This window comes from Euphorbia lathyris, chromosome 5 (genome assembly GCF_963576675.1).
Source record: "Euphorbia lathyris chromosome 5, ddEupLath1.1, whole genome shotgun sequence".
NCBI classification, from domain to species: Eukaryota; Viridiplantae; Streptophyta; class Magnoliopsida; order Malpighiales; family Euphorbiaceae; genus Euphorbia; species Euphorbia lathyris.
In genome coordinates, this window is record NC_088914.1 from 57,108,118 (window position 1) to 57,133,783 (window position 25,666).

Genomic DNA, 25,666 nt, shown 5'->3' on the forward strand with positions numbered 1-25,666 from the left:
TTTTGACCCAATATATTGTTGAAGCTTGTAAAATGGATAAACTTAAAGAACAATTTTTATTGGGACTAAATCGTAAGAAATCCCGCTTCGACCCAAGAATTAAAGTTTCTCGGAATAATGTTTTACATTTTCTGGATTTTTTTTAGAATTTTCTGGGCACTTGTTTTCTCGCCAGAAAACGCCTACCGGGATTCCGTTCACCGGAATTTTGAAGCACGTTGGGAGGTGATGAAAAAGTATATGTCCATGGTCAAACAACCTTTGCAGGAAGGAAAGCCCGAAGGTTGTAGTCTTAAAGTTCAATGAATCCCTAGGGAGGAGAGTCCTTAAATAGGCTCATATCAACTTGAAACCACTCTTTAACCAATTTAGATAGGTAATAGTTTTGAAACATTGCTCATTGACATAACTAGCTTCACCATATGTACAAGAAGGTAAAGGCCATTTCTTCTCAAAATTTGTTCAATTGAGTGAAATATGAGGAAATAAAAGAAGGTTGATTGTCATTAGAAGAAGCTAAAATAAACTGAATGATGCAATTAGACATTATCCTTAGGAAAACTCATATTAACAGGAATACTTTATTATGCTTATTAATTTATGTTGTGTACATTGAACAAGTAAAAGAAGAGAGCCACGTAAGCTACTCTATACTAGTAACAGTAAAAAAATTTTGAACCAAAATGATGATTGTTTTGGGTATCTTTTGAATCCATTTTTGAAGTCAACATGAACTATTCCAGATTTGGCTGTGTAGCCAGCTGTCCACTCAAAATTGTCTAAAAACGACCATGCTATGTACCCCTTTACGTTTACTCCAAGCCTGTTCAAGTCATCAATTCATTTTTTTATCAACAAAATCACCATTATTGTTTTTTTTTTGTAATTTATAATACTCACCTTATTGCTTCAAGAGTGCGACTTAGATGACTATGAAAATATTCTATTCTCACTTTATCATCTTCCAAAATAGAACTTGTGTTATCTTTATGCTCAACAACTCCTAATACAAAACAAAATAAATGTAAGAATATGAAATAATTGTTTATTATTCTTATGTGTGTAGTTGTTTTTCTACCATTCTCTGTAATATAGATTACAGGGTCATTGTACTTGTTTCTGATGTAAAGTAGATAATATTGAAGCCCTTCTGGATAGATATACATCCAAGTACCCTGTTCAATTAAATTAGATTTAGGATCTTTAATTACTCTGTACATAATTAAATGATAACAATATTTAAAATTCTAATAAAAAATTTTTCAAGAAATAAATTAAGTTTTATATTAATTTATCAATTATACCTCTATATGAGGACCAATTGGAATTCCATTTCGTTCACCTAAAGTAAGTAATTTCTTTGATTAGAAAATAATAAGGTAATTTTAGTGAAGAAAAAAGTTGATTTACATACTTTTAATATCGATACAAGAGTCAGTGATGTAGTTCAAATTTTGAGTTCGACAAGGAGTATCAGCAATATATCTCGCAGTATAGTAATTGATTCCGATGAAATCATAAGATCCTTTAATCGTATTGGTTTCCTCCTTAGTAAAATTTGGTAATCTTTTTCCCACATTAACAATCATTTCTAGTGGGTAAGATCCAGAATATAGTGGCTCCATAAACCTTCAACAGAACAAAAAAGTAAATTCAGTTCCATTTTATTTTATTTTGATATACATATCCATATTTATATAAATTCAAACATAAATATAAATAAATAAATACATACCAACCATATGTAAAAGCAAAACCTCGATCTGTTGCTAGTTGGTCTTTTTGTGAATTTGAGTATGGCACCATCCAGTTAGTATTTAGTGAAATTCCAATTTGACCTTTTTGCGAAATCTACAAAGTTTTAATTGAAAGAAATTAAATAAATTAATAAATATTTTATCATTTTATGTTTGTGAGTCTATTAAGCATGTTAGGTTTCCATAACTTAACTAATTAAGATGTTATTAGTAGAGTCTCGTACAATGGATTATTTATTTTATGATTTCTCTTTATGCTTGCATTCTAAGGATTTTTTTGGCAAACAAGGAAATTATTATCAATTATGCTATAAAATTATAGTTTTACGAGTATTTATATTTTAAAAATGATTATTTATTTTATTTACACATTAATATTCAGAATGAATATAGATTTCACCTGATATTTTTCTTTATATAGTTTGACCGCCGCCGCATGAGCAAGGAGTAGATGGTTTGCTACTATGTATGGTTCAACACTAGAATCACCTGCAGAGCATCTTGAACGATTTGAACATCTACCTGGAGCAAACGTTGCACTTGCATAACCTTGTTGTGCATACATCATTGGCTCATTTATAGTGACCCAAAGCTTTACTCGATCGCCAAATGTATTAAAGCACAACTCAACATAATCACGAAAATCATCACTGTCATATAATAGGACAATATGAATTACGAGTATCACACAAATAATTAAAGCAGATTAATATGAATAGTGGTTTCTCATACACATATTTAAAATTGTACTTACATAATTTTAGGGTTTAGAAAACCTTGATATTGATCTTCTATAACTTGTGGAAGATCCCAATGGAATAGAGTTACAATCGGTTTGATACCTTCAAAATAAACAAGTATTCATTATTTAATATATTTGTTTCCTTCTAAATGACATTTGGAAGAAATAAAGGTCAATTTATGGAAAAGTCTTTAAACATGAGTTCTTGTTTATCTTAATATTTTATGCAAAATATTTATAAAATTTAAGTGTCAAAATTTGTCAAATAAAGTGAAAATATATCAAAGATTAAAGCACAGTCTAAGGTTTGTTAGCTATGGAAAAGATGGCCATTTTCTAAGAAATTTTTTCAACGAAATCGAAAGACATCACTTTTTGTTTAGTTGTATAAATTACTCAATTGAGGATTTAGAAAATAAGACTTTTTTTGTCATATTTTATGCTCTAGTACATTTTATACTTTATACGACCACTATTCACATATATTTTAATTATTTTTCTTGCTTTTTACTTAGTCACTCCCACGTGTGTATGTATATATATATATATTATGTTCTTTTGGTTTTCATATATTTTACTATTTATAGTTTTTAATAATTTTATAAATAATAATTCTTATCACAATAATGTATTTATATTGTTGAATTTAAAGAAAATTTTAAAATATAATAATCTTTAGTAAAAAAATATTTTGCACTAATTCGATATATAATAATGATTACTACAAAAAGAAATGAAAAAGAAACTATTTTGATTTTTTAATACACAAACTGGAAATAGAAATTGTTTCCTAGAACTAACCAAAATATTAGGCTTTAAAATTAGTAATGTATTACTTATTTAAAATTGCAAAGTAAATAAAATATATTAATAAGGGAAAGGGACATTGCTATTAAACCTTTTGATAATAGGTGATTAATGAGTTTATTATAGTGGTTGATGCCTTTTTTATTTACTCCTCCACGTCGCCCTCCTTCTAAATTATTGTACAAAATATAAGAGAAATAAAGTTAGAAAAAGTAACTATTTTTTTTTCAAAATAGCTAATAAATAAAAATATATAACGGTAAACTTACTAGGTAAAACTCTAGACCAAGAGATGGAAAATCTATAAATATCAAAACCTATGTCTTTCAGTATACGCACATCTTCCTGGTGAAATATACATGTATGTTATTAGATTAATTAAGAAATATATTTATGACGTATAAAAACAACATATCTACCTTGTATCTATGATACTGGTCAGTGGTAATACTAGCATTACTGTGGTCAGCTACAGAACCTGCACCATATCCAAATTTTATATTAAAAAAATATATACATTTTTTAAATAATCATAAAGTTTGAGCAGTTTAGGTTTGATTAAAAACATATGAAACCTGAGGATTTTTTAATGAAGGTATCCCATATGCATGGTCCTCTCCCGTCTTTAGTTGTTGCACCTTCATACTATTCAATAAAAAAAATATTAAACTTATGTGGAGTAATACATAATGACATCTTAATAAAATGAATATTTGGTTTAAAAAAATGAATATTATAATTAGTTAAATACCTGATAAGCAGATGATCCTATCCCACAGTCAAAGGATGCAGGAAAACTTGCTCGATTAATTGAAATATTATTTTCATTCCCACAAGCTATAGTGGAAACTAGTAAATGGCTAATTATGTAAACAAGACATCCAATTTTCTTGTTGAATTCAATTTCAAAATCAAACATTTTGTTCGTGTAGAAGATGTTGAAGAATGTGTTTCTTTTTATAACAAATGAAAACCTCAACTGATTTTTATTATTGTTAATGTATATGTTTATATACACAATTAGTGGAAGTCTATCGTAAGTTGTAACAACTAACATTATAGACATGGTTTCAGTTTCTATGCAAAAAATTAATTACAATATTACAACAAAACTATTCTATAATAAGAAAAATAATAATAATGATACAATAAATTCTTCATTAAAAGCATTTCTTTTATAAATATAATGTGGATACATAAAACCCCTTATTAAATATTTCTCATTAATAACTAAATATTTAATTTGGCAAAAACTTAAAAAAACTTTCCTCATTAATGTTCTCCAAATCACTACAAAGAAAAACACACACACATATACCAACAATTTTTTAGATGCATTTTTATAGATCGTCATTATTAAAAACATTAAATAATTTGTACATAATCTTATGCCCCTAACGCATATCTCTATCTATATATAAAAGTTCAGTGCAAAACATATTATGTGAACATATCATGTCAGCAATAGATGAGTTGTAAAAATTATAAAATCTATTATAGTGAAACACACAGTTGATAACAAAATATCACACTAGATATAAAATTACAGGTAAAAAAATAAAAAAATCTTAATTTTTTTTAAGTAGATTAATGTTCATCCCCTCCATCGTCGGTTACAAAAATCATACAACCCTTCCCATATTTATCGGTTATAAAGAAACTTCAAATCATTTCATTCTATATTTGTCGGTTACAAAAAATTTAAAACCTTTTGATTCCCATATCTGTTACAAAGCTTAAAACCCTCTAATTAAAAGAAGATTAATGTTCATTATACGCATCATCGGTTACAAAAAGCTTAAAACTCTTTGATTCTCATAACTGTCGGTTATAAAAAGTATAAAACCTTTTGACCCAATATATTGTTGAAGCTTGTAAAATGGATAAACTTAAAGAACAATTTTTATTGGGACTAAATCGTAAGAAATCCCGCTTCGACCCAAGAATTAAAGTTTCTCGGAATAATGTTTTACATTTTCTGGATTTTTTTTAGAATTTTCTGGGCACTTGTTTTCTCGCCAGAAAACGCCTACCGGGATTCCGTTCACCGGAATTTTGAAGCACGTTGGGAGGTGATGAAAAAGTATATGTCCATGGTCAAACAACCTTTGCAGGAAGGAAAGCCCGAAGGTTGTAGTCTTAAAGTTCAATGAATCCCTAGGGAGGAGAGTCCTTAAATAGGCTCATATCAACTTGAAACCACTCTTTAACCAATTTAGATAGGTAATAGTTTTGAAACATTGCTCATTGACATAACTAGCTTCACCATATGTACAAGAAGGTAAAGGCCATTTCTTCTCAAAATTTGTTCAATTGAGTGAAATATGAGGAAATAAAAGAAGGTTGATTGTCATTAGAAGAAGCTAAAATAAACTGAATGATGCAATTAGACATTATCCTTAGGAAAACTCATATTAACAGGAATACTTTATTATGCTTATTAATTTATGTTGTGTACATTGAACAAGTAAAAGAAGAGAGCCACGTAAGCTACTCTATACTAGTAACAGTAAAAAAATTTTGAACCAAAATGATGATTGTTTTGGGTATCTTTTGAATCCATTTTTGAAGTCAACATGAACTATTCCAGATTTGGCTGTGTAGCCAGCTGTCCACTCAAAATTGTCTAAAAACGACCATGCTATGTACCCCTTTACGTTTACTCCAAGCCTGTTCAAGTCATCAATTCATTTTTTTATCAACAAAATCACCATTATTGTTTTTTTTTGTAATTTATAATACTCACCTTATTGCTTCAAGAGTGCGACTTAGATGACTATGAAAATATTCTATTCTCACTTTATCATCTTCCAAAATAGAACTTGTGTTATCTTTATGCTCAACAACTCCTAATACAAAACAAAATAAATGTAAGAATATGAAATAATTGTTTATTATTCTTATGTGTGTAGTTGTTTTTCTACCATTCTCTGTAATATAGATTACAGGGTCATTGTACTTGTTTCTGATGTAAAGTAGATAATATTGAAGCCCTTCTGGATAGATATACATCCAAGTACCCTGTTCAATTAAATTAGATTTAGGATCTTTAATTACTCTGTACATAATTAAATGATAACAATATTTAAAATTCTAATAAAAAATTTTTCAAGAAATAAATTAAGTTTTATATTAATTTATCAATTATACCTCTATATGAGGACCAATTGGAATTCCATTTCGTTCACCTAAAGTAAGTAATTTCTTTGATTAGAAAATAATAAGGTAATTTTAGTGAAGAAAAAAGTTGATTTACATACTTTTAATATCGATACAAGAGTCAGTGATGTAGTTCAAATTTTGAGTTCGACAAGGAGTATCAGCAATATATCTCGCAGTATAGTAATTGATTCCGATGAAATCATAAGATCCTTTAATCGTATTGGTTTCCTCCTTAGTAAAATTTGGTAATCTTTTTCCCACATTAACAATCATTTCTAGTGGGTAAGATCCAGAATATAGTGGCTCCATAAACCTTCAACAGAACAAAAAAGTAAATTCAGTTCCATTTTATTTTATTTTGATATACATATCCATATTTATATAAATTCAAACATAAATATAAATAAATAAATACATACCAACCATATGTAAAAGCAAAACCTCGATCTGTTGCTAGTTGGTCTTTTTGTGAATTTGAGTATGGCACCATCCAGTTAGTATTTAGTGAAATTCCAATTTGACCTTTTTGCGAAATCTACAAAGTTTTAATTGAAAGAAATTAAATAAATTAATAAATATTTTATCATTTTATGTTTGTGAGTCTATTAAGCATGTTAGGTTTCCATAACTTAACTAATTAAGATGTTATTAGTAGAGTCTCGTACAATGGATTATTTATTTTATGATTTCTCTTTATGCTTGCATTCTAAGGATTTTTTTGGCAAACAAGGAAATTATTATCAATTATGCTATAAAATTATAGTTTTACGAGTATTTATATTTTAAAAATGATTATTTATTTTATTTACACATTAATATTCAGAATGAATATAGATTTCACCTGATATTTTTCTTTATATAGTTTGACCGCCGCCGCATGAGCAAGGAGTAGATGGTTTGCTACTATGTATGGTTCAACACTAGAATCACCTGCAGAGCATCTTGAACGATTTGAACATCTACCTGGAGCAAACGTTGCACTTGCATAACCTTGTTGTGCATACATCATTGGCTCATTTATAGTGACCCAAAGCTTTACTCGATCGCCAAATGTATTAAAGCACAACTCAACATAATCACGAAAATCATCACTGTCATATAATAGGACAATATGAATTACGAGTATCACACAAATAATTAAAGCAGATTAATATGAATAGTGGTTTCTCATACACATATTTAAAATTGTACTTACATAATTTTAGGGTTTAGAAAACCTTGATATTGATCTTCTATAACTTGTGGAAGATCCCAATGGAATAGAGTTACAATCGGTTTGATACCTTCAAAATAAACAAGTATTCATTATTTAATATATTTGTTTCCTTCTAAATGACATTTGGAAGAAATAAAGGTCAATTTATGGAAAAGTCTTTAAACATGAGTTCTTGTTTATCTTAATATTTTATGCAAAATATTTATAAAATTTAAGTGTCAAAATTTGTCAAATAAAGTGAAAATATATCAAAGATTAAAGCACAGTCTAAGGTTTGTTAGCTATGGAAAAGATGGCCATTTTCTAAGAAATTTTTTCAACGAAATCGAAAGACATCACTTTTTGTTTAGTTGTATAAATTACTCAATTGAGGATTTAGAAAATAAGACTTTTTTTGTCATATTTTATGCTCTAGTACATTTTATACTTTATACGACCACTATTCACATATATTTTAATTATTTTTCTTGCTTTTTACTTAGTCACTCCCACGTGTGTATGTATATATATATATATTATGTTCTTTTGGTTTTCATATATTTTACTATTTATAGTTTTAATAATTTTATAAATAATAATTCTTATCACAATAATGTATTTATATTGTTGAATTTAAATAAAATTTTAAAATATAATAATCTTTAGTAAAAAAATATTTTGCACTAATTCGATATATAATAATGATTACTACAAAAAGAAATGAAAAAGAAACTATTTTGATTTTTTAATACACAAACTGGAAATAGAAATTGTTTCCTAGAACTAACCAAAATATTAGGCTTTAAAATTAGTAATGTATTACTTATTTAAAATTGCAAAGTAAATAAAATATATTAATAAGGGAAAAGGACATTGCTATTAAACCTTTTGATAATATGTGATTAATGAGTTTATTATAGTGGTTGATGCCTTTTTTTATTTACTCCTCCACGTCGCCCTCCTTCTAAATTATTGTACAAAATATAAGAGAAATAAAGTTAGAAAAAGTAACTATTTTTTTTTTCAAAAGAGCTAATAAATAAAAATATATAACGGTAAACTTACTAGGTAAAACTCTAGACCAAGAGATGGAAAATCTATAAATATCAAAACCTATGTCTTTCAGTATACGCACATCTTCCTGGTGAAGTATATATGTATGTTATTAGATTAATTAAGAAATATATTTATGACGTATAAAAACAACATATCTACCTTGTATCTATGATACTGGTCAGTGGTAATACTAGCATTACTGTGGTCAGCTACAGAACCTGCACCATATCCAAATTTTATATTAAAAAAATATATACATTTTTTAAATAATCATAAAGTTTGAGCAGTTTAGGTTTGATTAAAAACATATGAAACCTGAGGATTTTTTAATGAAGGTATCCCATATGCATGGTCCTCTCCCGTCTTTAGTTGTTGCACCTTCATACTATTCAATAAAAAAAATATTAAACTTATGTGGAGTAATACATAATGACATCTTAATAAAATGAATATTTGGTTTTAAAAAATGAATATTATAATTAGTTATATACCTGATAAGCAGATGATCTTATCCCAAAGTCAAAGGATGCAGGAAAACTTGCTCGATTAATTGAAATATTATTTTTATTCCCACAAGCTATAGTGGAAACTAGTAAATGGGTAATTATGTAAACAAGACATCCAATTTTCTTGTTGAATTCAATTTCAAAATCAAACATTTTGTTCGTGTAGAAGATGTTGAAGAATGTGTTTCTTTTTATAACAAGTGAAAACCTCAACTGATGTTTATTATTATTAATGTATATGCTTATATACACAATTAGTGGAAGTCTATCGTAAGTTGTAACAACTAACATTATAGACATGGTTTCAGTTTCTATGCAAAAAATTAATTACAATATTACAACAAAACTATTCTATAATAAGAAAAATAATAATGATGATACAATAAATTCTTCATTAAAAGCATTTCTTTTATAAATATAATGTGGATACATAAAACCCCTTATTAAATATTTCTCATTAATAACTAAATATTTAATTTGGCAAAAACTTAAAAAAACTTTCCTCATTAATGTTCTCCAAATCACTACAAAGAAAAACACACACACATATACCAACAATTTTTTAGATGCTTTTTTATAGATCGTCATTATTAAAAACATTAAATAATTTGTTCATAATCTTATGCCCCTAACGCATATCTCTATCTATATATAAAAGTTCAGTGCAAAACATATTATGTGAACATATCATGTCAGCAATAGATGAGTTGTAAAAATTATAAAATCTATTATAGTGAAACACACAGTTGATAACAAAATATCACACTAGATATAAAATTACAGGTAAAAAAATAAAAAAATCTTAATTTTTTTATGTAGATTAATGTTCATCCCCTCCATCGTCGGTTACAAAAATCATACAACCCTTCCCATATTTATCGGTTATAAAGAAACTTCAAATCATTTCATTCTATATTTGTCGGTTACAAAAAATTTAAAACCTTTTGATTCTCATATCTGTTACAAAGCTTAAAACCCTCTAATTAAAAGAAGATTAATGTTCATTATACCCATCATCGGTTACAAAAAGCTTAAAACTCTTTGATTCTCATAACTGTCGGTTATAAAAAGTATAAAACCTTTTGACCCAATATATTGTTGAAGCCTGTAAAATGGATAAACTTAAAGAACAATTTTTATTGGGACTAAATCGTAAGAAATCCCGCTTCGACCCAAGAATTAAAGTTTCTCGGAATAATGTTTTACATTTTCTGGAATTTTTTTAGAATTTTCTAGGCACTTGTTTTCTCGCCAGAAAACGCCCACCGGGATTCCGTTCACCGGAATTTTGAAGCACGTTGGGAGGTGATGAAAAAGTATATGTCCATGGTCAAACAACCTTTGCAGGAAGGAAAGCCCGAAGGTTGTAGTCTTAAAGTTCAATGAATCCCTAGGGAGGAGAGTCCTTAAATAGGCTCATATCAACTAGAAACTTTAGCATAAAGCTTAACTAACTGGACACATGAACTAATGAGCATTCTGGACTCCAAAGATATGCTCCTTCTCCAAATAACACACCGAATCTTATGAAAAAGTAAAAATCGAATGGCTCTAAAGCCAATTAATTACTTAGACGTGGAAAGTTACTCAATCTCAGGTATATTTTCAGATCTCTATAAATAGCCCATTGACAAACGCCACAAGGTATGCATTCATTCTTCAAACTCATACTGTTTTCAAATTTACTTCCTTAAAGTAGATCACTGAGTTGAGCGGCCCCTCCCTAACTGTTTGTTGATTGTTTTAGGTCTTTTCAAGTCTGATCATGATCATCGTGTGGATTGAGACACATCACTAATAGACTAATAGAGATAATATTATCACATTTTACTACAGTTCTAATTCATATGGTTATAAATTAAAATAAATGATGCTTTAAAGGCTTGGTCCATGAGATGAATTCGTATTAGTAAAGAGTTTTCTAAATAGTAAAAAAAAATTGATTTTTGGACAAAACACGTGGCTGACACACCGGCCGCACCATATATATTCTAGTTTGAATCTCCTAGACATATTTCCTTCTGAAGTACTTTTGCAATTCTTTTTAGAACATCCCCCATTCTCGTTTTCCATTAGTTGATCTTTCACATATGTCATTACTATTTTCATTATAAGAAAGACAAAATCTCATGCTTTAGCTAAATTATTTTCTTCTTGAAACCACTCTTTAACCAATTTAGATAGGTAATAGTTTTGAAACATTGCTCATTGACATAACTAGCTTCACCATATGTACAAGAAGGTAAAGGCCATTTCTTCTCAAAATTTGTTCAATTGAGTGAAATATGAGGAAATAAAAGAAGGTTGATTGTCATTAGAAGAAGCTAAAATACACTGAATGATGCAATTAGACATTATCCTTAGGAAAACCCATATTAACAGGAATACTTTATTATGCTTAGTAATTTATGTTGTGTACATTGAACAAGTAAAAAAAGAGAGCCACGTAAGCCACTCTATACTAGTAACAGTAAGAAATTTTTTGAACCAAAATGATGATTGTTTTGGGTATCTTTTGAATCCATTTTTGAAGTCAACATGAACTATTCCAGATTTGGCTGTGTAGCCAGCTGTCCACTCAAAATTGTCTAAAAACGACCATGCTATGTACCCCTTTACGTTTACTCCAAGCCTGTTCAAGTCATCAATTCATTTTTTTATCAACAAAATCACCATTATTGTTTTTTTTTTGTAATTTATAATACTCACCTTATTGCTTCAAGAGTGCGACTTAGATGACTATGAAAATATTCTATTCTCACTTTATCATCTTCCAAAATAGAACTTGTGTTATCTTTATGCTCAGCAACTCCTAATACAAAACAAAATAAATGTAAGAATATGAAATAATTGTTTATTATTCTTATGTGTGTAGTTGTTTTTTACCATTCTCTGTAATATAGATTACAGGGTCATTGTACTGATGTAAAGTAGATAATATTGAAGCCCTTCTGGATAGATATACATCCAAGTACCCTGTTCAATTAAATTAGATTTAGGAACTTTAATTACTCTGTACATAATTAAATCATAACTATATTTAAAATTCTAATAAAAATATTTCAAGAAATAAAGAGTAGCATGATAAATAAAAAAGTCACTTTATGATACTTAAGTTTTATATTAATTTATAAATTATACCTCTATATGAGGACCAATTGGAATTCCATTTCGTTCACCTAAAGTAAGTAATTTCTTTGATTAGAAAATAATAAGGTAATTTTAGTGAAGAAAAAAGTTGATTTACATACTTTTAATATCGATACAAGAGTCAGTGATGTAGTTCAAATTTTGAGTTCGACAAGGAGTATCAGCAATATATCTCGCAGTATAGTAATTGATTCCGATGAAATCATAAGATCCTTTAATCGTATTGGTTTCCTCCTTAGTAAAATTTGGTAATCTTTTTCCCACATTAACAATCATTTCTAGTGGGTAAGATCCAGAATATAGTAGCTCCATAAACCTTCAACAGAACAAAAAAGTAAATTCAGTTCCATTTTATTTTATTTTTATATACATATCCATATTTATATAAATTCAAACATAAATATAAATAAATAAATACATACCAACCATATGTAAAAGCAAAACCTCGATCTGTTGCTAGTTGGTCTTTTTGTGAATTTGAGTATGGCACCATCCAGTTAGTATTTAGTGAAATTCCAATTTGACCTTTTTGCGAAATCTACAAAGTTTTAATTGAAAGAAATTAAATAAATTAATAAATATTTTATCATTTTATGTTTGTGAGTCTATTAAGCATGTTAGGTTTCCATAACTTAACTAATTAAGATGTTATTAGTAGAGTCTCGTACAATGGATTATTTATTTTATGATTTCTCTTTATGCTTGCATTCTAAGGATTTTTTTTGGCAAACAAGGAAATTATTATCAATTATGCTATAAAATTATAGTTTTACGAGTATTTATATTTTAAAAATGATTATTTATTTTATTTACACATTAATATTCAGAATGAATATAGATTTCACCTGATATTTTTCTTTATATAGTTTGACCGCCGCCGCATGAGCAAGGAGTAGATGGTGTGCTACTATGTATGGTTCAACACTAGAATCACCTGCAGAGCATCTTGAACGATTTGAACATCTACCTGGAGCAAACGTTGCACTTGCATAACCTTGTTGTGCATACATCATTGGCTCATTTATAGTGACCCAAAGCTTTACTCGATCGCCAAATGTATTAAAGCACAACTCAACATAATCACGAAAATCATCACTGTCATATAATAGGACAATATGAATTACGAGTTCTCACACAAATAATTAAAGCAGATTAATATGAATAGTCGTTTCTCATACACATATTTAAAATTGTACTTACATAATTTTAGGGTTTAGAAAACCTTGATATTGATCTTCTATAACTTGTGGAAGATCCCAATGGAATAGAGTTACAATCGGTTTGATACCTTCAAAATAAACAAGTATTCATTATTTAATATATTTGTTTCCTTCTAAATGACATTTGGAAGAAATAAAGGTCAATTTATGGAAAAGTCTTTAAACATGAGTTCTTGTTTATCTTAATATTTTATGCAAAATATTTATAAAATTTAAGTGTCAAAATTTGTCAAATAAAGTGAAAATATATCAAAGATTAAAGCACAGTCTAAGGTTTGTTAGCTATGGAAAAGATGGCCATTTTCTAAGAAATTTTTTCAACGAAATCGAAAGACATGACTTTTTGTTTAGTTGTATAAATTACTCAATTGAGGATTTAGAAAATAAGACTTTTTTTGTCATATTTTATGCTCTAATACATTTTATACTTTATACGACCACTATTCACATATATTTTAATTATTTTTCTTGCTTTTTACTTAGTCACTCCCACGTGTGTATGTATATATATATTATGTTCTTTTGGTTTTCATATATTTTACTATTTATAGTTTTAATAATTTTATAAATAATAATTCTTATCACAATAATGTATTCATATTGTTGAATTTAAATAAAATTTTAAAATATAATAATCTTTAGTAAAAAAATATTTTACACTAATTCGATATATAATAATGATTACTACAAAAAGAAATGAAAAAGAAACTATTTTGATTTTTTAATACACAAACTGGAAATAAAAATTGTTTCCTAGAACTAACCAAAATATTAGGCTTTAAAATTAGTAATGTATTACTTATTTAAAATTGCAAAGTAAATAAAATATATTAATAAGGGAAAGGGACATTGCTATTAAACCTTTTGATAATAGGTGATTAATGAGTTTATTATAGTGGTTGATGCCTTTTTTATTTACTCCTCCACGTCGCCCTCCTTCTAAATTATTGTACAAAATATAAGAGAAATAAAGTTAGAAAAAGTAACTATTTTTTTTTTCAAAAGAGCTAATAAATAAAATGATAACTTGCCGGATCCGATTTGATATTCCCTGCCGGAGTTACCTGCAAAATAGAACCGGAGACGGGATCTCCGGGAAAACTCTCCGACGATCAAGTCAGTTTTTGTAAGAGGGTTGGTAATTTGACAATAATATTGTAGGGCAAAAAATATGAACGTACCTTTTTCCCTTGTTCTTAAGGCCTTTTATAGGTGTTTTTTTAGGTAACCGCCGAGGGCGGTTACTCCTTAGTGGGCCACGTTCTGAGGGCGGTTCCCCTTTTTAGACCATGTCCCTTTCGTGGCTTTCATGGCAACGAACGTGGTTCTGAGTGGGAGTCTTGATGCTCCGTTTAGGAATTCGGGGCGGTTACTCGCTTCACCCGTTTCCGCTTATTCGGGTCCCATTCGGGGCGGTTACTCGCTGCGCCCGCTTCCTTTATTCGGGTCCCATCCGATCTTAGACCATGGGTCTAAGTATGGGCTGGGCCTGCGAAATGAATATGACCCGGTTTAGCCTCGCGGGTCATCACATGCCTCCCCTTTAGTTTGATACAAGAGCCCTTTAGGGTCTGTTCATAGGGGACGCTTCGTTTTTGCTTGTCTATTCAAAATTCAAAAACTTGTGAATTTTTCCTCTTTCGTTATTTCTTTTCCGGCGTCATCTTTTCCGGCGTTGACCTCTTATTTCCGTCACTTCTCTGTGTTGTGTTTCCCATGTAAGTTTCCCTCTTCATAACTTGTACCTTGTTCGGCTTTTTACTTCTGTTTATTTCTTTTCCTCAACATGTCGAACCCCGACCTCGATTTCGCACCGTTTGATGAGAACTACGTCCGCGAGGTTTCTCATGAAGTTGATGAGATGGTTGATGAAGTTTCAACCAGTTCTCATGGGTCTGATTCCCACCCCGCTGACTTCCTCCATCTGGCGAATACAACCGACGAGGGTCTAGATTTTGACCCTAAGAAGTTGATTCCGCCACCTGTCCCAACCCCCCGTTTGTTACCAAAGAGGGACAGGTCGGGAAGCCTAGTTTGTCGCGAGACCATTGAGGATTTGCGGGTGCAATATCCTTGGCTCCAAGGTCTCGAGACCATCATTCCCGGGGAGGATAGAGGACCGGGCGATTACCCAAAGGGGTATTTCACCATTTTCGTCGCCCAAATTATCTGCGGCTTCACTTATCCGCTGGTGGATGAGATTGCTTCCGTCCTCAGCGGTTACGGAATCGCACCCGGGCAGTTACATCCAAATGGATGGGCCGACTTGACCCTGGATAAATTTCTGGCGGATTGTTTGGAGGTTCCTTTCTCGCTCAAAATTTTCTCCAAGCTTCATCATTTCAAGAGTTCGGCGGGATATTTCACTTTCATCCGCCAGAGCGGATACTATGGTTTTGACGAGAAGCTGAACAAGATCCGCGAGTGGGATCGCTCTTACTTTTTTATCAAGTTTAATGAGGGAAATCTGAACTTCCTTCGCCGTTGGGGCCGGCCCAATGTGAAGAGTTTGAACTTCGGTTACCCCAGCAAGGAAGAATCCGCTATCATCGAGTTCCTGAAGAGTACCCCTCCTTTTGTATGGACATATGATCAGGCCTTCCATATGCTAAGGAGCCGAGTAGCGATTGCCTACCGCGAGGGGGATCGCGTGGTCTATATCCCTTATCGCGTTTTTGTACAAGGTACTTTTTATTTCCAAGTTGATGATTTCTTTTAACCCTTTGCAGGGGTGATCCTTTATCTCAAATCGCTGCAGATCGGGAGGCTAAAGCCCTAGCGAGAAGGAAAAAGCGGATGGCGGGAACCGCTTCCGTTGTAGGGGCGGATTCTTCTGGAGGAACGATTCCTTCCATTGAGGCGGCTTCTCCTGTAAGGGCCTCCGTTTCACAAGGTCCCGCTTCTGCCTCCGAGGATCTTCCTTTGACGAGGAAGCGGAAGATAAGTGCGGATACAGAGTCTTCTCGTCCCAAGAAGAAGAACACCTCCGTGTCCCTTACTGTTGGCGGTACACCCGTATCCGCCTCATCCAAAGGAAAGAGCAGTACCCCAATTCACGAGGTATCTTGATCTATTCCCTCTTTCTATATTGCTACTTTTTTCCTCATGAGCTATCTGTTGTTCTCTTGATATTTTTCTTTACGCCTTTGCAGCCAATTCCCGACATCAGCGGATGGTGGACTAGGACCTTTGGCATGGCCGTGAGTTTTTCTTGCAAGGACATTGTCTCTTCCATATGCAATGTCCTCGGGCGGCTTCCCTCTGCTTCCCGTGTGCGCGAACAAGTACCGCTCCCTACCGCTGTGGAGGGGATCGAGAAGCGTTCTGTAGAGGTACATTGTTGCTTGTCATTCTCTTTTAAGGATCTTGCGTCCATTGTAACCGCCTATTTCTATTCGCCCTTTTTTATTCGTGAGCCGTCTTATATGCAGATTATCAATTTCGCTGAGGGCATTCTCTGAAGCCGAGCGAGCCAAGGAGTTGGAAGGTCTTGGTACTGAATTGGCGACTCAGAAGTCGCTTTATGATGATGCCCAAGGGAAGGTGAAGGTCCTAGAAGGCGCCCTTCAGAAGGCTGTGAGCGAGAAGGAGGAGGCTCTTAAATCTCTTCAGGCTAAGTCCGAGAAGCTGCGAAAGGCCCTCGATGATCTAGCTGATTCCAAGGAGACACAAAAGAAGAGGGCTGAGGAAATTCTGGCTGAAGACGGTGCCCGCATCTACTGGTATGGGGAGCGGATTCATGCCGCTTATGAGCATGGACATCAGGGTCTCGTACTTAACCGCCCTAAGGTTCCCATCCCTGAAAAGGATTTAACTGAGAAGTGGGACAAGCTGGAAGCCGAGGATGCTGATATGGATGAGGTACTCCTCTTAGATTGGAAGAGTTTTTAGGAATCTCCAATTATCGGCGAGATCCCTACCCAGAATGCGGAAGAAGGGGCACCGCAGGACATCTCTCAGCCTGAGCAAGAGGTACCGCCCTCTGAAGCTGTTATTGATTCGAGGGTTGAGGATTCGCTTGAAGTAGATCCGCCCACTGGAGGAGATGAGGGAGTCGCTGGAGGCGAGGAAAGCAATAGGGGTGAAGGAGAGGAAGCTGTAGCATAGTTTAATTTATATTTGGACTTTTTGTATGTAACAAACTGCCCGTATATATTAATTTTCTTTCACCTGCCGCTTTGCCTATACGTGCGATTATTGTCACTTTATTTTCATGTATGATCCTTGCCTTTTGCCGACTTCATACTTGTAATTCTTCATAGTAATTTTTGCTTTCGCTAGGGTGGCCAAACCCTTTTTGATAATTTTTGAGTACTCGTTTATTCGCTTAATTTTATGCCTTACTCTATTATTTTTCTTTCGAAAATAATATAATCATAAGGTTAATCATAAGGTTTTGCGAGTGATGCGTAATCATGCATCCGCCTTTCTTTAATAGGCAACACATTTATGTGTTTTTTGAGTTTAACCCTAAGGGTTTTGCGAGTGATGCGTAATCATGCATCCGCCTTTCTTTAATAGGCAACACATTTATGTGTTTTTTGAGTTTAACCCTAAGGGTTTTGCGAGTGATGCGTAATCATGCATCCGCCTTTCTTTAATAGGCAACACATTTATGTGTTTTTAAGAACAATCCGCATTCGGGCGTAACATATTGAATAAATGTAATAATTGAATACCTTTATTGATAAAGAGAAAAGGTTTATTACATAGGTACACCAACTGTGTGGGATCAAAGCCTCATTAAAACCTTTTATCAGAAAACCCAATGGGAAAAACTCATAAAAGGAAAAAGAGTACTCGTCATTTCCTCGAACTACTCGGCCTTTTTATATAGGCGTAGATTCTCTAGATTCCAGGTGCGCGGGAGCTTCTTTCCGCTCATTTCTTCTATTTCAAAAGTGGCTGGTCCCAGCTTCTTGGATACTTTGTATGGTCCGATCCAGTTGACGCCCAGCTTGCCTTTGCCATCTCTGGATTGTATTTTATCCGCTTTTTTCAAGACCAAGTCGTTCTCGTTGATTATTACTTTTCGCACTCTTCTGTCATGATATTTCTTGATTCTATTGCGGTATACTGCCATTCGCATGTAAGCTTTTTCTCTTCGTTCCTCCACAGAATCCAAAGCATCTCTAATGTTGATAGGATTTTGTGTGTCGCAATAATAAATTATCCGATCTGTGGGCGACTTGATTTCTACAGGTAGGACTGCTTCAGCTCCATAAACTAGCGAGAAAGGTGTTTCGCCTATTGCTGCCTTTACAGAGGTTCTGTATGCCCACAACATATGGGGTATCTCATCCGCCCAACCTGTTTTTTTGTCTCCTAGCCGCTTCTTGATGCCTTGAATCATGGCCCTGTTGGTAACCTCCGTCATACCATTCGATTGGGGATGGTTTACGGAAGAAAAATGATTTTTGATCCCCATGCTTTCGCAGTATGCTTTGAACTTGGAACAGTTGAACTGGATGCCATTGTCGGTTATAAGCTTTTGCGGGATTCCAAATCGCATGATAATGTTCTCTCGTAAGAACTCGATCATTCGCTCAGGTGTTTGTGCGGTTACTGCCTCCGCTTCTACCCATTTGCTAAAGTGGTCAACTGCGACTATCAAGTACTTCCTTTTCTTTGTCGTTTCTGGGAATGGACCCACTATATCGATTCCCCATGTTGCGAATGGCCACGCCATCATTATAGCGATTTGTTCGGCTCCGGGAACATGCTTTTCATTCGCATGTATTTGACAATTGTGACATTCCGCAACCATCTTCTGGGAATCTTCCACCACCTTGGGCCAGTAGTATCCCGTCAGTTTGACCTTTCTTGCCAATGCCGCCGAAGCTTCGTGCACGCCACAAATTCCTTCATGTAATTCTCGCAGCACGTAGTCTCCTTCGTTGCGACTAATGCATTTCAACCATGGACATGTATACGATTTCCGATACAAAATTCCATCCCGAATTGAGTATCGAGCTGACTGCCCAATTAGCTTTCTGGCTAAGCTCTTATCAACCGGTAAATCTCCCTGCTCCAGATATTGGCGAATGGGCATCCACCAATCTTCATCGTCTTCCGGTTCTTCGATGACCATAATCTGATCGACCTCGAATGCTGGTGCCGATTTTATTTCCAAATTGCATGCCTTTTGACTCCATGGTTCCCTACTTGCCGCTGCTTTTGCCAATTCGTCAGCCTTTGCATTTTGGCCTCGCGGAACATGCACCATCTCCCAAACGACTCCCTTGTGCGTTAACTCTTGTGTCAATCTGCCGACTACCTGATGGTATTTTACTAGCTCCTCCTGTTTCACCAGATAATTTTTTGTGATCTGGTTTATCATGAGTTTGGAATCGCTGTAGATTACCACTCTTTTTGGGGTGAGTTCATTGAGCAACTTCAATCCGCATATCATTGCTTCATATTCTGCGGCATTATTGGTAGTTTTGAAAGTTAATTTTGCTGCATAGCACAGGCGAATAACCTCCGGGCCCTTGATGAGGACTCCCAGCCCAGCTCCATCTGTAGATAATGCCCCATCTGTGTACATGCTCCACTCTTCTTTTTGTGCCTTCGGACATTCATCGTCATCCCAGGTGAATTCGTTCACGAAATCGGCGAGTACTTGGCTCTTTAGCGCTGGTCTCCCTTCATAGCGAATATCGAATTCTCCCAGGCGAATTGACCATTCCATCAACCGGCCGGATGCGTCAGGTTTCTGTAATACCTTTCACATTGGGATGCCAGTTCTCACAATGATAGTATGCGCCTGAAAGTATGGTTTCAATCTAGCCGCCGTGGTTATCACTGCGAGGGCCATTTTGTCCAACTTCGAATACCGGAGTTCTGCATCCTTCAGGACTTTGCTCACGTAGTACACTGGATATTGTTGTCCTTCTTCTTCTCGCACCATCACAGTGCATATCGCCATATTGGTGACGGATACGTAGAGAAATAAATCTTCTCCATCCTCCGGCCTACTCATTAAGGGCGGATAACACAGTAATCGCTTTATCCCCTCGAATGCTTCTTGACAATCCGGCGTCCATTCAAAGGACTTGGATTTTTTGATGGCATTGTAGAAAGGTAGACATCTCCTAGCTGAGCATGATATGAATCGCCCTAATGCCACCAACCGCCCATTTAGTCTCTGTACTTCTCTTATGCTCCTCGGCGTTTTCATCTCCATTACTGCTTTAACCTTCTCGGGATTCGCCTCAACTCCCTTGCCGCTAACAATGAAACCCAGGAACTTTCCCGCTCTTGCTCCGAATGTGCATTTCTCTGGGTTCAATTTGAGGCCATATTTGATTAGCACTTCCAGGATTTCTTTGATATCTTACGGGTGGTCTTGCATTTTCTTGCTTTTGATGATCATGTCATCAACATAGATCGAGAAGTTCTCGCCGGATTTGTCTGAAAATATCTTGTTCATCATCCTCTAGTATGTTGCTCCCGCGTTTTTCAATCCAAAGGGCATCACCTTGAAGCAATAAGTCGCCTGGTGAGTTATGAACGATGTTTTGATTTCATCCGCCTTCTCCATGGGTATCTGATGGTAACTGGATTTCACGTCGGTGAATGATAAAGCTTCATATCCTGCAGTTCCATCTACTAATATATCAATGTTAGGAAGCGGATACATATCCTTCGGACATGCCTTGTTCAGATCTTTGAAGTCGACGCACATTCTGTATGTTCCATTCGGCTTTTTGACTAGCACCACATTGGCTAACCACTCTGGATAGGTGACTTCTCGAATTGAATCTGACTTTAGCAAATCCGCCACTGCTTTTTCAATCGCCTTTTGCCGCTCAGGAGCATGTCCTCTCTTTTTCTGTCTCACTGGGGTTGCACCTTTGTCTACATTCAAACGATGGGTTGCTACGTCTGGACTTATTCCTTTCAGTATTTCATTTGGGGCGGCAAATGCCGACTCACATTGGACCATCACCTCGGCAATGGCTTTCTTCGTTTCTTCGGGGAGGCCCGTCGTTATTCGCACATTTTTGTCGCTTGAGATGGCGAATAGTTTCGTTTCTCCCAATGCTTCCGCTGGCAATTTCTCCTCTACCCTATCTTCCTCGTCTGGCTTTGGTTCAAGTGACAATGTATAGGCCTGTTGAGATACAAGTTGATCACCTTCAACTATGGCTCGCCCTTGGTGTGTTGGCAAATGTAATGTTAAATGTTTCATTGAGATGAGCGACTCCGTTTCCGACAAGAATGGGCGTCCCAGAATTATGTTGTAGGCCAATGGGAGATCCACAATTGCGAATTCTAAATCACCTCGCCATTTTAGGTTTTTATCGCCCATTTCTGCCTCCAACACCACCTGTCCACTTGTTTGAGAGGATTGACCCCCAAAACCAGTTACATCCATGAATGTATGTTCCACTCGCTCGTCATTAATTCCCAACTTGTTGAATGCAGTCCGAGTAATAACATTACAAGAACTGCCAGTATCAATAAGGACCCGCTTGACGTCCCAGCCTTCCACAGCCATTGTGATCACCAAAGCATCCGCATGCGGCTCCGTGATTCGCGCAAATGAGTAGTTGAGGGCATCCCCCCTATGAGTGTTGCTTTTTCGCTGTTCACGGCGAGCTCTTTTTGTTGGAGGCTCATAGATCCCGCCGGCTATCACGTTTATCACTCCTTTTTTCTGCTTCTTTTCGGGCCTTACCTCTGCTTCATGCGGTAACGTTGCTTTCTCATTATTAGCCTCTTTTCGTACAAATTGACTCAGTTTGCCCCTTTCGATCAGCCTTTCAATCTCCTTCTTTAATTCATAGCAATCATTCGTGTCATGGCCGTTCAATCTGTGGAACCTGCAATATTTGTTAGGATGTCGCCCCAAACTGGTTTGACCTTTTACCTCGGGGAACCGCATATCCTTCTTCAAGGGGCTCTTTTCGATCCAAAGTAACACCTCCTGGCGAGTCGTGTTTAATGGTGTCTGATATCCTCCACTTTGAAAGGGGCGATCGCCTCTTCGAACAGAATTGCTTTTGGACTGGATCTGGCGCCGATTGTCCGAAGTGGATCTAGCGGCATCTCTTTCTCGCCGGGTTTGAGCCTTATGTTCCCTGTTGACATCATCCACTTCCATGAATTCCTTTGCTATCTTCATAAGTTCGGCCACTGTGCGCGGCTTGTTGCGGATGATTTCCTCCCGCATACTCCAATCTGTGGTTCCATCTGCCATGATGTTGCGGATGCTCACGATATCCGGGTTTTGCAATCGCACCAGAATATCGTTGAATGCGACAACAAATTCCCTTAGGGAATTATAGTTCCTCTATTTGATCTCCTTTAGCTGCCTATCCGTCACATCCGCTGCTTTACAGCCCACAAATTTCGCACAGAAATCCCGACTATATTGATGCCAATTGTGAATAGATTCTGCGGGTAAAGATCGAAACCAATCAGATGCGGCTCCGCCCAAAGTTGTCGAGAATAACCTGCAAATGATGCTTTCACTCGCTCCTGCAACATCCATTAGTTCTCTGTAGTTCCTGACATAAGCCTCAGGATCAGAATTTGGATCCCCATAGTATTTAGGTATCGCGGGCGCTTTGATTCTGTGATCTGGAATGAATTCCCGCAACGAAGGGGCAAAAGGTGAATCGCTCTGGACCTCTGCTCTCGGCCTAGGCGAGTACCCCATTCGCTCCATCATGCTTCGTAATTGATCTTCTAAGTCAATATCGGGTATTCGCCGGACTTCTTCCATCCGCTGCTGGTGAATTCTGGGTGGCATCCACCCGCCCATCGGTGTTGAGATGTGTGCCTGTTGGGGGACTAACCGATGTCCCGTTATAGGATCAAAGTTCCATGTGTGCTCTCGCCCAGGAGTCATCAACTCCGAATGTCTGTGAGGAAAAGGTTCCACTTGCTGTAGCGGAAGAGTGCCTTGCACTCCTGGCAACGGTTGGGATGGCTGCCAGGTCGGATGTATCGTCGTAATGAGATCTGGGTGCGAGTAGTTGCTCGGGTGGCTGTGTGGGTTTGTGCGACTACTCTGGCCCACTTGATTTGGCGCCTGAGATGGCTGCAGGAGGGCCGATATGACAGGGATAGTCGGTGATTGTGTTGAGATAACCACAGGTTCTTGAGGAGCAGCCGCCACGGCGGTATTGTGTTCGGCGAGGGCAGTTAGTAAATTAATCATTCGATCTCCAGCCGCCTGGCTCATGTTCGAAGCCAAGACTTGTCCTGCCATCTGCACGAAATCACTATTGGACATTTCCATCTCAGTTTGCACTTGGACTTCCAATAAGGGACTCAATTGTCCCGAAGGACCCGATGAGCTAGGCACCACAGGCTGCGTACTTGCAGGTTGCGAATTCGCAATCCGTGGTCCCCTGGAGTTCATACTGGTTGATCTAGTGGTAACGCCGGTCGTTCGTGATGGTTCTGACATGTTCTTCGCGTACCTTTAACCAAATGTTGGTAAAAAAGGTCCACGTTCATCGCACCAATGATAACTTGCCGGATCCGATTTGATATTCCCTGCCGGAGTTACCTGCAAAATAGAACCGGAGACGGGATCTCCGGGAAAACTCTCCGACGATCAAGTCAGTTTTTGTAAGAGGGTTGGTAATTTGACAATAATATTGTAGGGCAAAAAATGTGAACGTACCTTTTTCCCTTGTTCTTAAGGCCTTTTATAGGTGTTTTTTTTAGGTAACCGCCGAGGGCGGTTACTCCTTAGTGGGCCACGTTCTGAGGGCGGTTCCCCTTTTTAGACCATGTCCCTTTCGTGGCTTTCATGGCAACGAACGTGGTTCTGAGTGGGAGTCTTGATGCTCCGTTTAGGAATTCGGGGCGGTTACTCGCTTCACACGTTTCCGCTTATTCGGGTCCCATTCGGGGCGGTTACTCGCTGCGCCCGCTTCCTTTATTCGGGTCCCATCCGATCTTAGACCATGGGTCTAAGTATGGGCTGGGCCTGCGAAATGAATATGACCCGGTTTAGCCTCGCGGGTCATCATAAAAATATATAACGGTAAACTTACTAGGTAAAACTCTAGACCAAGAGATGGAAAATCTATAAATATCAAAACCTATGTCTTTCAGTATACGCACATCTTCCTGGTGAAATATACATGTATGTTATTAGATTAATTAAGAAATATATTTATGACGTATAAAAACAACATATCTACCTTGTATCTATGATACTGGTCAGTGGTAATACTAGCATTATTGTGGTCAGCTACAGAACCTGCACCATATCCAAATTTTATATTAAAAAAATATATACATTTTTTAAATAATCATAAAGTTTGAGCAGTTTAGGTTTGATTAAAAACATATGAAACCTGAGGATTTTTTAATGAAGGTATCCCATATGCATGGTCCTCTCCCGTCTTTAGTTGTTGCACCTTCATACTATTCAATAAAAAAATATTAAACTTATGTGGAGTAATACATAATGACATCTTAATAAAATGAATATTTGGTTTAAAAAAATGAATATTATAATTAGTTAAATACCTGATAAGCAGATGATCCTATCCCAAAGTCAAAGGATGCAGGAAAACTTGCTCGATTAATTGAAATATTATTTTCATTCCCACAAGCTATAGTGGAAACTAGTAAATGGGTAATTATGTAAACAAGACATCCAATTTTCTTGTTGAATTCAATTTCAAAATCAAACATTTTGTTCGTGTAGAAGATGTTGAAGAATGTGTTTCTTTTTATAACAAGTGAAAACCTCAACTGATTTTTATTATTGTTAATGTATATGTTTATATACACAATTAGTGGAAGTCTATCGTAAGTTGTAACAACTAACATTATAGACATGGTTTCAGTTTCTATGCAAAAAATTAATTACAATATTGCAACAAAACTATTCTATAATAAGAAAAATAATAATGATGATACAATAAATTCTTCATTAAAAGCATTTCTTTTATAAATATAATGTGGATACATAAAACCCCTTATTAAATATTTCTCATTAATAACTAAATATTTAATTTGGCAAAAACTTAAAAAAACTTTCCTCAATTATGTCATAAATAATTTTGAGAAGAAATGACCTTTACCTTCTTGTACAT

General features: G+C 35.1%; 2 protein-coding genes and 1 pseudogene across 2 annotated transcripts; all 3 read right to left on the reverse strand.

The window, feature by feature from the left end:
- Positions 1-648: 648 nt before the first annotated feature.
- Positions 649-4,225, reverse strand: LOC136229816 (beta-glucosidase 12-like). The gene is made up of 13 exons (XM_066018702.1): positions 4,058-4,225; positions 3,882-3,951; positions 3,726-3,784; positions 3,576-3,651; positions 3,398-3,475; positions 2,512-2,599; positions 2,158-2,407; positions 1,736-1,851; positions 1,415-1,629; positions 1,305-1,342; positions 1,079-1,175; positions 901-1,003; positions 649-823 (listed from the first exon to the last, which is right to left on the reverse strand). The coding sequence occupies exons 1-13, from the start codon at positions 4,223-4,225 to the stop codon at positions 649-651; spliced, it is 1,533 nt and encodes a 510-aa protein (XP_065874774.1).
- Positions 4,226-6,048: 1,823 nt separating this feature from the next.
- LOC136229817 (beta-glucosidase 12-like) lies at positions 6,049-9,378 on the reverse strand (annotated as a pseudogene).
- Positions 9,379-11,930: 2,552 nt separating this feature from the next.
- Positions 11,931-25,262, reverse strand: LOC136229818 (beta-glucosidase 12-like). The gene is made up of 11 exons (XM_066018703.1): positions 25,095-25,262; positions 24,920-24,989; positions 24,764-24,822; positions 24,614-24,689; positions 14,457-14,534; positions 13,576-13,663; positions 13,221-13,470; positions 12,798-12,913; positions 12,477-12,691; positions 12,112-12,201; positions 11,931-12,037 (listed from the first exon to the last, which is right to left on the reverse strand). The coding sequence occupies exons 1-11, from the start codon at positions 25,260-25,262 to the stop codon at positions 11,931-11,933; spliced, it is 1,317 nt and encodes a 438-aa protein (XP_065874775.1).
- Positions 25,263-25,666: the final 404 nt, after the last annotated feature.

Coding starts and splice junctions, on each gene's coding strand:
- LOC136229816 (XM_066018702.1), bottom strand. CDS start 4,225: ATGTTTGATTTTGAAATTGAATTCAACAAGAAAATTGGATGTCTTGTT. Junction 3,476..3,575: donor TTGGTCTAGAGTTTTACCTA/GTAAGTTTACCG, acceptor ACAATAATTTAG/AAGGAGGGCGACGTGGAGGA. Junction 2,408..2,511: donor TTTCTAAACCCTAAAATTAT/GTAAGTACAATT, acceptor ATTATATGACAG/TGATGATTTTCGTGATTATG.
- LOC136229818 (XM_066018703.1), bottom strand. CDS start 25,262: ATGTTTGATTTTGAAATTGAATTCAACAAGAAAATTGGATGTCTTGTT. Junction 24,690..24,763: donor ACCAGTATCATAGATACAAG/GTAGATATGTTG, acceptor ATATTTCACCAG/GAAGATGTGCGTATACTGAA. Junction 12,038..12,111: donor AATCTATATTACAGAGAATG/GTAAAAAACAAC, acceptor GTTTTGTATTAG/GAGTTGCTGAGCATAAAGAT.